At 40.2% G+C, this 14,816-nt stretch overlaps 1 protein-coding gene across 7 annotated transcripts in view; it reads left to right on the top strand.

Moving 5' to 3' along the window:
- Positions 1-14,816, top strand: part of LOC141810783 (pleckstrin homology domain-containing family A member 5-like) — a 252,612-nt gene that overhangs the window by 235,232 nt on the left and 2,564 nt on the right. For 6 of the 7 annotated variants that reach the window (XM_074698593.1, XM_074698598.1, XM_074698592.1 and 3 more), the window contains 8 exons: positions 484-681; positions 2,852-2,987; positions 5,593-5,714; positions 7,394-7,585; positions 8,081-8,218; positions 8,689-8,808; positions 11,067-11,212; positions 11,868-12,040. In XM_074698593.1, coding sequence (XP_074554694.1) covers positions 484-681; positions 2,852-2,987; positions 5,593-5,714; positions 7,394-7,585; positions 8,081-8,218; positions 8,689-8,808; positions 11,067-11,212; positions 11,868-12,040 — 1,225 coding nt within the window. The remainder of the gene's footprint in view (positions 1-483; positions 682-2,851; positions 2,988-5,592; positions 5,715-7,393; positions 7,586-8,080; positions 8,219-8,688; positions 8,809-11,066; positions 11,213-11,867; positions 12,041-14,816) is intronic. The other variant, XM_074698596.1, reaches the window with a different exon arrangement.

Below are 14,816 nucleotides of genomic sequence, written 5' to 3'. Positions count from 1 at the left end.
GTCAGGGATGTTTCTGGGATGGAAAATCATTTTTCTCCAGAACAAAAAGATAAATCTTAGCAGAGATCCTATCTATAATGTTGTATGAAATATGATCCTGAATTTGTCAGGGACCAAGACAAGAGTTTCCTCAGGACAGGCAGTGGTCTGGTACATTTGGTTCAGTGTTTCAAGTGTTTTGTGGTGTCTTGTTAATTATGTGAAAACAGGTTAAAAATTGCAGATTGTTAAAGTTAAGGTAAAGTTTTGACATTCTTCTTGTGCTTTTTTTGCACCAGTTGCACCACAGTTGTGCAGAAATACAACCAGCAACTGAAACTCTGAAGTTTTGCTCAGCTGTACAAAGCTTTCTGTCCTCATCAGCTCACAGTTTGGGTTTTTCAGCTGTTTTCAGTGACCGAGCTCAGAAAATCTCACTGTACCTGTCCAGCAGCCATTAGCACTCACAGTTAGCATCTTGACGTCTGTGTTAACTGTCAACAGGCAGTGACGCTGCTGCCGCTCAGCCCTCTTAAAGAGGGCGACCCCGTGCCCCCTCGCCCGCCCCTCCCTCAGTACTACGACTCAACCGAGCGCCCCCCTCACGTGCCCCCCCACCACTCACATCACAGCGGCCGCCTGACCCCACACACGCACCGGCCCGAGGACCGCAAAGCCAGCTCCAGGAACGGAGCGCACAGCGTAAGAACCAGCATCATTGAGTGGCCACCCATCTCCTCCCCGCCCCAACCACCCACCATCCAGCCTGCATCTGAACACTTACATCCATTTTCATCATCCCCACCTCTCAGCTCCATCCTGAAGGCTGAATTAATCTTTGATGGCAGAGACTCATTCCTCAACAAGTCCCATTTTGGATTCCTGTCATTTACTCCAGAGTTTTTTTTTTATTTTACTCCTGCAGTTCATGCTTCATCACCTGCAGGGTCACATTCGGACTCATTCAGATATGGAACTATTCATGGATTTCATTATTTCCAAAATAATGTGTGGGTTTGTGTTGATTGAATTCTTTATCTGTGTGTGTGTGTGTGTGTGTGTGTGTGTGTGTGTGTGTGTGTGTGTGTGTATGTGTGTGTAGCTTTATAATACTGCCAGAGAACTGACCTTTATCCTTTAGGATGCAGTTAGCCTATTTTTTTTGCTCTGCAGAAACTGTCAGGGAGGTTTTCAGTGTTTTAATATTAAGATTCATTTAATGCACGATCCAAGAGCAAAGCAATGCATCTCCAAGTCTTGAACTTTGTTAGCCCCATGCTACATGTGAGGTTGGAATCACCCCATGATGGGTGCTGACGTATTGGACTAAAGGAGCAGAATCTGACCTGTGCAGATGCATTTACCTGGTGAAATGTTGTAGATCTGTCAAGTTTGTCCACTCCACGGCAGAACACTTAATTCTATGGGTTTGAAGTAGACACTAATGTAACTGTTTGTTACATTTACTCACTGTTCCTCCTCTGCTTTGATAATCTGATGTACAGAGCCTTGCGGGAGCTTTATTGGTCAACAGAGCTGTCAATCAATCAAAACATACAACAGCTGACGAAAACTACGATATCAGAAACCATGTATGAGGAACATTTATTTGACTCATGTCTAATCTGTGGAGGAGGCTGGTTTTAGGACCCATACAGCAGCCAGTCAGTAGAGGGAGCTCTGAAAATGGTGGCTTCACAAAAAATGGACTTTGTTCTTTTCCACTCTGTTCTACAGCCTGTGGTCCCAGAAAACACTGTTCACTTTGTGTGGACTTGAGCCCCGCCCAACCACAGTGACAGAACAGCCAAAGGGTTGGACAGTCAGATATTGGATTAGGGCCATGTTACTATTTCCAGCCAACCGCTGAATTCACCCCTGGGCATTTCTATCATAATTTATTTAAAACACATAAATTATATGAGGAGAATAAATGGGATTTTAGGACTGAGCCGACACTAAGAAAAAAAAATAGCTGAATCAACAGTTGGATTATGACAACAGTGTTTATTATTGTATGTGCTGTTCAATGGTCAAATAAAAGCAGCATAATTTAGAACAAAGTAAAACGTTAATTTTTCAATCAATTCTTGTTCATATTATTATTAAAAAAAATGTTTTTGTTTTTGTTTTTTTGGTCAAGGTTCAAGATCTTTTCTATTGTCTTTTTAGTAATCATACAAAATAAGGTATAGATCAATAATTTTGCACTTTAAACTGAAAAACATAGTTCCAACAGAGCCCCTTTCTCCAATGTACCTCACACAAGAAAAAAAAAGATGAATAAATAAAACAGATTCTCAAAGACAAATTAGAGTAAATACAAAAAAGAAATAATTAAATAAACAAGACAAATATATGCATGAACACATTCTCATCAAAATTAAAATCCCATATTTATGTGTTATCTTTGGTGGTCTAACCTTAAATTTAAAACAATGACTTCTCACAAAATTCACAGTTTTTTTCTTATCTATTATGTAATTTCTTGACACTGAGAAATAGAATCTGTTATGGAGAGCTCTTTTTTGTATCAACTGGGCTTGCAAAAGTTCTCTTACCTTTCAAATAAAACTTTTCAGGACTTTTTTTAAATTTGAGAGGTTGGCATTTTTGAAAACAGAGTTTTTTTCATCCAGCAGCAGAAGCCGCAAAACAACAAGTTCACTCTTCAGTTATTTTAAGAAAGGCTCAGGTGTTTCTACGTTTATCCTCCCGGGCAAACAAAGAACCCCTAACAAACTGATCCTCCTGAAAGAAAGAGTGTGTTTGGATGCTTGTGTGTGTGGATCTGTGTGTGTGCATGTGTCAGGCTGTTTTTTGAACAGTGTGTGTTCTGATCCTCTGGGCTCTCTTTCTCTCTTCCTCACAGCAAGCTCCGGACTACCGGCTGTATAAGAGCGAGCCTGAGCTGACCACAGTGAAGGAAGAAGTGGATGAGGCCAACGGGGAGGACAAGGACAAGACAGAGACGTCCGCTGAGAGTAAAGACCCTGCAGCTTCAAAAGGTACCAAGTCAGGGCTGCGTGTAGACTTTCATGAAGTTTTCAAAGACTAAAGTTTGACAGCATCTCAGAAGTAAAGATCAGAACTATCAGAATATTTGCCTGGATCCAGGATCTTGCTGTGGCATCACTTTTACTAGAGTACAATCAGATTCCTGCTGAGATATTTTCCCATAATTCACCTGCTGGGAAAACAAACAATGGAGCAGAAACAGGAGCAGCTTATGGACACAGTTACTCGTCACATCTCTTAGCAAGGTTAGCATTTTGAGCTAGCAGAAAGCTGTCAAGACGATCTTTTAATCTTTGCTTCAAAATATACTCAAAGCTAGCTGACGGGAAACCAACAGCATGTCCAAACCACAACATGTGCATCAAGGCAGACTATTTGTCCTTTCATTAGGTATTGACATCCCTTTCTTTGGTCAAAACACACATTACACCAAACATCAGCGCCCCCTCTGGTGGGTGCAGTCCACAGCGGAACAGATTCTTATGTGGGTTTGAAGCAGACACTAACCGTTATGGAAAGTTAAATGACTCTTGTATGAGTGGATGTTATATTCCTCCTCTATAAAGATAATTCGAGACATACAACACTGCAGGAGCCTCATTGGTCAACGGAGCTGTCAATCATGTTGTCATATCCCCCTTTACTCCATTTGAAGCCAACACTGGAAATTTAACCACTTCTAGACACCAGATATCCTCTTTCAGTCTATAATATATAGCAAAACCAGACAGTCATCCACCAGTTTGTAGTCTGCTAATGTGAAGTTTGTAATTTGGCTGTTTGAGTTGGTCTCGTCTTGGTTTGTGGAGCCAAAAATGACAAAAATGACCATATTCTAAGGGGGAGAGGATGGGGCTGGAGTAAACAAACACCAAGTTTCAAGCTAGCTTAGGAACCACACTGGTTTGCACGATACGTCCTAAATCAGGGGTGGCCAACCATGTGGCTCACAAGCCACATGCGGCTTTTTGCCTTTCGGTGTGCAGCTCTTTGATCCATTCATTATTGTTATGAGTAATGGTGTACTAATCAATCTAAATTATTGATATATTGATGTTGATCAGTATTGATCAATACTTGGGTGATTAGATTGATACTTAAGTTTCAGTTTCTTTTCTCTACATCGCACATGTGCTCATAGCTATCTAGATAGATGGATGGAACTGTCTCTTCTGCAGTAAAAACAAAAATTTGTCTCTGACACGGCTCTTGGTACGAATTGAAACATGCTTACAAACGCGATAAATGTCACTTCAAAATTTGGAAATCTTTTGATTTTCATCTTATGTCCTTTAGTTTATGTGTGAGAGGAAGTGTGTGTGTGATGTGGCTCTTTGTAGTACCATGGTAATTTTTGTGGCTCTTGATCGCTGACTGTTTGGCCACCCCTGTCCCAAATGAACAGATGTTGTGGGATGCTTTGATGCTAACACATTTTTATTGAGAGTGTACATTTCATTGTAACTTGAGTAAGATCAGTGTTGCCAACTCCTCGGTAAGGAAATTAGCTATTGGCTGATTGCATAGTTTAGCATTTGCATGTGATTTTCCTGGATGCTGGAGGAAGGAACAGTAACATTGTGGGAGGTACAAAAGGGAGTAAAAAGCCTCTTCCTCCCACTCGCTTCCAATGGAGGGAAAGATTAAAGAAAGTGTATTTGACGGAACAGATCACAGCAAAGCTCCTGTTTTTACTTACCTCACATTACAAGTTGGGGTTTACACAGACTCAACTCATTTGAGAGGAATCTTTAGGTTGTGCTTTTCTTATGTTTTTCTTTGATATTCATGTAGTGTTTGTAGAAATATGCATTGAGAGGTATTTGAAAGATTTACGACTCTTGTGTTTGTGGACATATATATTTGTCATTGGCTTTGCAGAAGATGTATCACTATTATTTATTTCATTTTATTTATTCATTTATTTATTTTTCCTCTTCTTTATGTGGTTGTGTATGTTGCCATGAATTTTGACCATACATTTTGTATATTTTCCCAACTGTAAATAATTCTTTGTTAAGTTGTGACTGAGTTATTAACTGAGACCTGTAGATATAAATGAGCAAGTTGAATAAAATTATTCAAAAAGGGGAGCAAAGAACACTATAAATATGTTAAGAACTACAAATGTACTTTCTACTTTCAGATCTTGTTTTTTCTTTTATGTCAAAATTACGCCCCTCATCCCTTATCTGGGCTTGGTAACAGCTAAAGTGTCAGTAGTTTATTTTAGACACATGAAAATGTACCTGTGTATCCAGCCCGAGAATCATTTCCAGAAAAAGTTGCTTGATTTGTCATGAGTCACCTTTATGATAAAGAATTGCAAAACAGGAACATAACATAACATAACGTGATAGAGTACAGTTTAGTCACTTTACAGACCTTGATTTTCAGACTGTTTTTTTTTTATCTGTGAATGATGTTGAGAATGACTTTACTAATTGCCTTTCAGTGCACATTTTTTAATAGATTTTTTTTTTTTTGTGAATGGAGGCACGGTCACTTTTTCTTTCACAAGAGCGATTAGCTTAACTGCAGCATTTGTTTGCTGATGTTCGAATAACAACACTCTTCCTTATTTCTCTCCCTCAGCTCCCCCTCACCCTGTAGGCATCATTCCCCCCAGAGCCAAATCTCCCATGAGCCCTCCAGAGTCCTCCACCATCGCCTCCTACGTCACCCTGAGGAAGACCAAGAAGCCTGAACCCAAATCAGTGAGTTTGGCCCCTTGGCATCAACAGTTTGAAGCAAAATGAAGGGAGAATCCGCCTGAAGGGGTGCTGTTTCTGTTGTTGTTGTTTTTCTGCACTTGAATGATTTTTTATTTAGAGCTCTTAAGATTTTTCCCATATCAACGAGGAATATATATCTGCATTTTCAATGACACGTTGCTTTATCTGACACTCACTTTCAAAGGAAAGTGCGCTTTTCGCTCCAGGAAACATTTTTTATTCTCACATATCTCATGTTTACAAGTGTCGCCTTCAGGTTCAAAGCCTCTCATCACATCTCAGAGCTGAACGCCTCACTTTCTCTTGTCTTCTGGGTTGATTCAGCGAGCAAACACGATGTTTCTTTCTTTATTTACATTTTTTGTAAGCTAGATATGGAAAGTAGAGTTCTTGCCTTTTAAGTGTCATCTTTTACCAAGCAGTGCGATGGAGGTTTGTGCCCCAGTTCATTCTGTCACGCCGGTGTTTTAAGTTTGTGTAAAAATACAAAAAATTGAGGTGTTTATGGTATTCTTTTTCAACCTGAGCTGCAGTGGTACAAAAGGGTACACATCTGTTTTGTTTTTGCTCCCCGTCCCTGGGATAACTTTGCTGAGTTGCTGCTAGAAGCTAGAAGTTCTATCCTGGCTGTTATACCCATGCTCACCCACTCTTCACCTACGCTGTAGCACAAAACCAAACATATGAAGCAGATTGGACGTGAAAAACATCAACACAGAGCAGAGGTTGCGCTCGATATGCCCATCACTTTGATGGACAGGGTCGTAAATACAGAGCTCTCAAGTGTCATGCGTTGAGCGTGTCACTCTTTTGGGTCTTTAGTCACGCACTCCCGCTACACACTGTATTTCTCACGCTGAAACAAACGTCCACAGAGAGACTTCAGACTTGACTTGAACTTGTGAACAAGTTGTGAACTGTTCTCACGATAAGTTGTACAGCCGACTTCTTTGTGTCTGTTCTGATTTTAAGGAAGTTGAAACCTCTTTCTGCAGCCACGCTACAGGAATGACCACTGCTACTTCACTGAGAGTTTTAAAGTCTGGAAACATTTCACCCAGTGAAGTAACAAACAGTCAGCGCGACTCTTATGGTACGGCCACACCAAACGCGAATTTGCGGCGCGATTAAATTTGTGAGTTTGCGTTCGGTGTGACCGCGGCATTAAAGATGGGTTTCCCAATCATACCAGAGCATACTCTTAAATAAAAAAAACATTTTTAATTGTTTTAAGAGCAGTATTTTATCGATTTCAAGCTCAGATTTTATGATATTGTCTTTCAAAACTCTGCTCTTGCACTCAAATTTGCTCTGCGCGTGCTCAAACTGTGTCCTCGTGCTCAATCAATTAAATACTGCTCTCAAATAAATTAAAAATGCCCTTGATTTAAGATAGAAAATTCATTCCATACCGCTTCACTGGGAGGAAATCTTGGAGCATGAGGTCCTGATGTACGGGAGAGGTGGTCTAGGTGCTGTAGGTGATTAATGAATGGTTGTGTGTGACAGTGAAAGTGATCGAGTGGATCGCTCTCGGGTTTTCAAATCCGTCAAAATGATGGGCAACCTTCAGACTTTTCTGTCATTGCTCAAAAAATCTCGCCAAAGACGGAGAATAATCGGTAATTGCGACCTCTGACTCAGAGTGTCGTCCCTTACAGGACCGTCCGAGGAGCGCCGTGGATCAGATGGGGTTTGGAGAGCGGGAAGTGGGCAGACCGAGGATGAGTGTGGAGGAGCAGCTGGAGAGGATGAGGAGGAATCAGGAGGCCACGTCGCTCCGGGAGAAGAGGAGAGAAACACCGTCACGCTCGCCCTCTTTCAGCAAAGACAACCCTTTTCTTACCCTGCAGGTAAAACCAGCACCGAAACAAACCAAACAGTAAGAAGATTTGATTTAGATTTACAGCCCTCAGAAAGCACAATGGGGGAAAAGATTAAACTTTCCTAACAAAAAAAGAGAGACAAATCAAAAACAAACGTCCTCTGTGTTTACCTTTCAATCCTTGTCTTAGAAAATATCTTTTGACATTTAAGTAGACAAAAACAACTTGAATTTGGTTCCTCTCTCTTCTGAGTGTTTTTGCTTCACAAAAAGACAGACAGTTCCAAGGTTGTTACTTTTTATCTGCCCAATGTTTTTGTAAAGACAAGACAATAAAAAGAGACACAGAAGTTTTTAACAGTGAGCAGAGAACTTCCAAAAATCAGAAAAGCTTCAAAAGTAGAAAAAAGTCAGGAAACTTTTAAGTTTTCTTAATCTTGATCCAGTTCGTCCTTGAAAACTCAAAAGTTTTTCTCCAACAATTCATGTCAATGTCAGCGTATACAACTGTGTGTGTTTGCAGACACGGGTGCATGTGGAGGGGGCTTGTGCAGACCCTGTGGAGCTGGAGGCCGCTCTGCAGCAGCTGAAGGTGTCTCACATGGAGCAGAGCAGAGATGCCGCCGAGGCTGAGGAGAGCAGCACAGAACAAACAGCAGAGGTCTGAGGAGGTTTTATTCTAACTGCTGCAAACATTACTCTGTCCTTACAGTTCACACTGCGCCAACATGGTTGAACAAAGCACGACAAAACTGTTGTTGCTGTTCTGGTATTATCCTTTAGAGCTTAAAACGAACAATAACACATTTTGACGCCTCTAATTTGATTTCCCTGAACATCCAAAAGGCGGAGCGTTATTTTATGCAACCTCAAAGTTCATATGAACAGATAACATTATCAAATGCTGCAGATCTTTATGTGTTAATGTGTTAACTTTGTACTGACTGATTCCAATCCTGGACTGCACCATTTTTCTTCATAATCAATGACCCTCTAAATATAAAGATTTGTTTACGTTGCCTTCACGTACACGCTGCGCTGCATCCAACACCCTCACATAGCAGGCCTCAGTGCACATTCCTTATGGTGTCTCTGAAGCAGCTCCTTACACGGTTTCATTTCACTCTCCAGGAGGTACAGAGAGCAGAGGAGCTGAAGAATGACGAGTGCGAGGAGGTGCAGCAGGACGGAGACGTGACCATGCAGAGTGTCAAAGCGCTGCAGGCTGAGACCAACAGCATGGACAGCGAGGTAGCGTGGAGAGACGTGCACAGCACAGACTTTCATTAAATCAGTCAGACCCAGTTCTTAATCTCTGAAACCTCAGTCCAACATGATTTGAACTGGATTTATCAGCGTCTGATGCTGTGGTGTTTTTTTTTTTAGCAGCAGGATATGGAAATTTGATAGCTCTTAAAACAAAGAGCACTAGTAAAAACAGACTATGAACATCCAGCATTCTTACTTTATATCAATTTTAGAAATATTGGAAACTGTTGTAACCTCTCTTTGAGTAATTTGACGACAATTTCAAATTCTTTTCTAAATAAGCATCCTACTGATTCTTGACAAAAGATCGATACGAAGACTGCAGAAGAACAAAGAGTCAGTAATCATGTTTTTAAGGTTTCATTTCAGTTTCCAACTCATGTACACAAAGAAAGATAAAATTTGTCAAATTAACTGAAAGAAGAAATGATTTAAAGGGTTGTGAGGAGTTTGAAAGAGAGATTGTAAAGGCCCCCCTCTAGATATATGCCTGATCCTAATCCACACTTTAAAATTAGATTATCAGCACCAATATTGCTGGTTACAGGTTATTTTGAATTACTACTTCTTAGCTTCCAATTCAGGTCTACCAGGACCAGATTTATCTACCTCTAGGTCTCTATGACAACACCACACTGGCTGGCGAAGTTTAGAAGAGAGGGGAGATAAAACACAGAGATCTGTATTTTTCTCTGCTAAAAACGGTTTCAGTTATTAATTTTGTTGTAATGGTGGACACAGGAGCCTAACTGTTAGACAGAAAAAGGACAGGAGGGTGACACAGCCCAAGCTAAAGGCTAATTAGCCTTTAGCTCGGGCTGTATCACTCTATAGCACAGGGGATAAACTGTTTGTGAAAATGTTCATTCCAACCCACAGTCAGCAGTTATTCTGCAGTGGTCTGTTCAAACTTGAGAGTCTATCAATAAAATGAAGAGTGAGGTTACGTTAGCTCTGCTTGGTAGATGACTGGCAGGACATAGCTAACCAGGATTTACTGTTGTTATACATTACGAACATGTCTTAGAGCACCGAGCTGCCAGCTGCTACTTACAAACTGACAGTGTTCACTTTATGTCACGTTAGCCTATAGATATGTTGGAGCACTAGGCTAACATATAACTGGCTGCCAAAACGTTTCCTTGATGACACGTTTCAAATCGTAGTGCTATGTAACCGTGCTGATTAGTCCCTTACCTCAGCGCGTTGTATCCAGTAATAAGTTGTCTTGAACAGAGAAAATTGATCTGATCTCCATTTAATTCCAAAACAAACACACACCTCACTAAAAGTAATTTTTCTGTGTTTTTTGAGACTCCAGGCCACAAGGTGGCGAGGAAGTGCAATCAAAACAAAACCTCTTCATAGCATCTTTAAAGTGACTACAAAGGTTTTTCTTGGGTCAAATCAGCCTTAAAAAATGTTGAACATTAATATACACACAAATAAACCAAAGAAATATAGAATAAATGATATTTTATGAGGAAATAGCTTAGGTAAATCTGTAAATATAGGCTTAGTTAAAAGAAATACTTGTTGAGGCGAGAAGCAATAAATGAGAGGACATTATCCCACAGTTTACGTGAGCTTATAGTTGACTGTAACATTTCAGTAGGTGGAGAAGAATCAGAGGAATTCAGCCGCACAGCGTCCCCACACAGCGTCCGTAATCCCTCGCAGCTCATAATCAGCTGCTGTGGTATTAACTGCTCTGAGTGTTATTAACACAGTACAACAGGATTCATGGGAACGTGGAGGAGCCAGGTTGGATTAAAGGGTTTATCTCCTGATTCAGCCAGGACTGCAGGCTGAGTCTGGGCTGCTGTCCAGTGGGACGCCACCCTGGAGCTCTGTGGAGTCCGAACTGCATACAGCTGATTACAAAACAGACACACAATTCAAATAGTCATATATTTCCCCTAATTACTTTATTATCACACATTATGTTTCCTGTAATAATTTTTTTTAGGATTTTTCAGATTGTAGTTATCAGACTGCTGCCAGACTCCATGATACATTTTCTGTAGTTAAAAAATGAATTATAAACTGTTGACTGCAAAAAAATCAAAAACAAATGGTGCTGCATTCACCAGAGTCTCATTTTCCTTTGACTAAAAGAAACTTTACAAACCTTGTCCACCCGACCAGGGTTTGATGCAGTTTTAAGACCATTGCAGTCATGAAAAACACACTATACTCGACTCTTTCCTGCTGAATGCTGTGTTTTGTGTGTGTTTCAGTTGTGTGAGAGCCAGAGGGTGGTGATTCTGGACTTGCACACGGAGCCCCAGCGTGTGGAGATCGTAAACTTTCAGCCGTTTGAGGATGACGAGAGTAGAGACCAAGACCTGACCAGCTCGCCGACAAACACCACCACTGAGAACAGGTGTGTTCACATCAACTGCTCCAAAATAAAAACAAAAAGAGTTTCTCCTGAGAAACTTTTGTGAGACGTGGGTGACGTTTCTCATATTCAACACAAGAAGTTAAAAAATCTTAAAGCTTTAAGCAAACTGCAAAAATGCAACCAACTCTTCCGAGTGTGTTTTAGTGCTAACACTTTCAGGGTGCCATGATGCTTCTTGTGGGATCATAAATGCAAGAAAATCCTTGTACAACTTTTTCTCCTTTCATTTATTGTAGAAAATTATGCCTTAAAGGGCTTTTAAAAAATAGAAAAACTTGCAAATGGGGTTAGAAAAATTTACTGTCATAGTTTTGTATCTCACAATGTTATTCTCATTTGAAGAAATTTCAAAAACATTTTTTTAAGTTTTTTCTACAGGCAGAATTTTTGATCTTTACAAGCAATTTAGGCATCACTTTAACCATTTAATCTGTGGAAACAAGACATTTTTCTGGACATATCTGGTGAATATGACTCATATTAAGTCTAGGATGAAATATCTACTAAAACTAAGACATGAACACTTCAGAATCAGAACAAAAACAAAAATACAAAAATAGAATAAATAGAGCTTATCTATTATCTATTATCTTAAGAAAATAACATAAGAAACATTCTCCCTCCATCCTCACAGTAGCTTCCAGACTCCTGAACCGGAGACGCCGAGCCCGGAGCCTCATGAGGAGGAACCGGACGTGACGCAGCGGAACATGAGAGAGGAGAAGCTTGAGAAGAGCCTGGACTCCAACAACCAGCTGACAGCAGACGATAAGAAACTCAACAATAACAACAACAACGTGCTGGCTGGTAAGTGAGGAATCGTCACCGCTGTGTGTGTGTGTGTGCGCGCGCACGCGTGTGTGTGTGTGACGTGAAGTGCTGAGACATCTGAGTCATTGAAAACTGTGTCCTCATAGTTATGAGTCAGAATCTTTATTTAACCACAGTTTAGGGAAGTCTTAGATTTGGGTTTTCAAGAGATGTCTCAGACTTGCTCTGCAGATATTTTTGGAAGGAGCTCGACCTTGAAATTTTTACGAGTTGACTGTTGATGGGAAGTCCCTCCCTGTCAGAGGAGACGGAGTCTCAGGAGGCTGACATAACATCAAATAAATGCTGTGGTAGTGGGTGTAAGTTTCTCAGACTTTAGATTCTTGTTTACTGGATGATTTTAGAACAATTTTTAGACAAAAAAATAAAAATAGTGCAAATTGTACATACACATCAAAAAACAACTAATTTTGCTTGTGGCATGAAAATGAGCTGATTGTGTCTTCCTCCTCTTGAACTGTAAACAAAATATTGTGGCGACTGACGTTTGTGAAGGTAAATCCTTGCGGCTTACCTGCACACACACACAGACACAAATGCTCACAGCTCCTGGGGCCAAGGGCAGCTTCACAGATGTGTTTGAAGTTCAGGAAAGATAAATCAGAGTTCAGGAGAACTATTTGGAGCTTGTTTCAACCCATCTTACTCCTGGTATTTGACAGTGTGCTGAGTTAAAGAGTTATTCTGGTACTTTTAACACCGGGTCCAAAGGACTATAAGAAATTCTGGCGGCACTGCAGCTGATTGCTAAAAATAAATTGCCATGCAGGCTTAGATTGTTATTCTCAGATGAGCGCCTAGTCTTATTGCAGAAAGGATTCAAACACATTTATGTTCAAATAATTTTCCTTTCCCTGAAACAACTGTTCTGTCTTCAAAGCCATCAGACTCCTATGACAAAAGCAGGGATTTTAACTGCCAACAACAGGAGCAGCTGGTCTATATCTACATTGCTTGGTTCATCTCCTTGTATTAGTACTGGAGTTTAAATGTTGTACTTGAACCAAAGGTAACTATTTGGACTCAAAAGGTAAAAATTATCACAGACAAGGCTGTCCAAAAGCTCCAGTATTCAGTTAAGAAAAGTTGCTTTTCTTTCAGTGGAGTTTGGTACCTTAGAAAACAGCATCTTCCCCTTGAACACACAGCTATTATGGCCTGTTTTCTATAGAATTGTCTTAGCACAACACTGTTAGGAAACCTACTTTGATTGGACACAATTCCCCGCATCAACACAGCTGCCAGCTGCAGCAATCTGCAGATGGGTGACAAAAGAGTAGAAGCACAGCTGGGTCTGTGTATCGGTCACATTCAGGGCCTCTTCAAATTTCAAATACTTCAGGCTTGTACTTGTTTCTTAATGTGGCAGAGTTGTTGGACAAGTTGAAAAGTAAACTTAAGCAAGTTTTGGCCCCTATGGTTGCACTTTAGCCTGTGTTTTGGGTCTCATTACAGGAACTACGGTGCATGTTTTTGCTCAACAGAGGGCAGTCCAGTGCACGTTTGCTCTCAAGAGGACACTTTCAATCAATCAAACTTTATTTGCAAAGCATTTTTCATACAGGAGTTTTTAATACGAAGTGTTTTACATGGGAAAAAATATAATGAAATAACAAGAACAGGAATAAAAAGCAGAAAATTGTATTTTTGCATAAAATGAAAGCATAAGACCCCTGCAACCCCCCCCCCCAAACCACATTCAATATACACACTCACTTACTCAAACACACAAAGACATAAAAAGGAAAATCTGACAGAAAACAGAATTAGAGGACTGAGGAAACGCTATCTTGAATTAAAATGAGGAAACACAGGAGCTAAAAGTAAAATAATGATTAATTTAAAAAATACTCAAAAATACTAGAGGGTAAGATAGGTAAATTTGTATATGCATAAAATAAATAAGTAAAATATAACAATATAATAATATATGGCAGATGTTAGAGTTCCCTTTTAGTTTGAGAACACTGGATGACTTGAAGAGAACAATTTTTGATTATTTGCCATGAATTACACTGTCAAACCCAAATAACAATGATACACCTTTTCAGCTTCTATTTACACACCTTTTCCTCTTTGGTCACTACGCCAGGCCTCATCCACCAACCGTTCTCAGCTTGTTTTCCTAAAAAAATCTGCAGCACAGCTTCAGAGAGGATTCCAACTGTCTTCCATCTTTTCATCTTTTAAGTTTGTTTCTAAAAAACTGAACAGAATCCTCATAAACTCACTCACAGTCACCCTTCTGATGCTGGCGAGTTTTGTGCAAAGCTGAGGAAAGTGTGCGCTGTTTGCAAGCCACACATACACCACCATCTAGTGGTAGGATTTGAAACTGCGACTGATAGTTGGAATCTGAGGAGACATTTTTTGTGGTTCTTATCAGCTGCCATCAGCTTCATGTATTTAAAACTGCATACGTGGTGTCATTTAAATCCTTCAGAAAGCTGCTTTAGATTAGTGTAGATGTTTGTTTCTCCAACCATACCACTGCATCAGGTTGTTTTTACAGCAAATAACCTTCAGCTCTCTCCAATGCAAAAGATACAGCCTCTCAAGGTTTAAGTTTTAGGTTTGATTTTTAGGTTTAAATTATTAAGAGGGCCAGAGATGCTTCTTTTAAAAGTCCTCTGTGGGCTGTGTTAAGTGCAGGAGAGGCCTCACGCCCTCTCAAATCCATACAGAGCAAAACAGAGCAGATTGAAGAGCAGGTGCACATTTATCAACTTGATTCTCACTCCAAAACCAGAAT

Source organism: Halichoeres trimaculatus, unplaced genomic scaffold (genome assembly GCF_033239565.1).
Source record: "Halichoeres trimaculatus isolate MK-OKI-2021-1 unplaced genomic scaffold, fHalTri1.1 fHalTri1_scaffold_21, whole genome shotgun sequence".
Classification (NCBI taxonomy): Eukaryota; Metazoa; Chordata; class Actinopteri; order Labriformes; family Labridae; genus Halichoeres; species Halichoeres trimaculatus.
The sequence above is the reverse complement of the archived record's forward strand: the minus strand, read 5'-3'. Positions and strand labels throughout refer to the sequence as shown.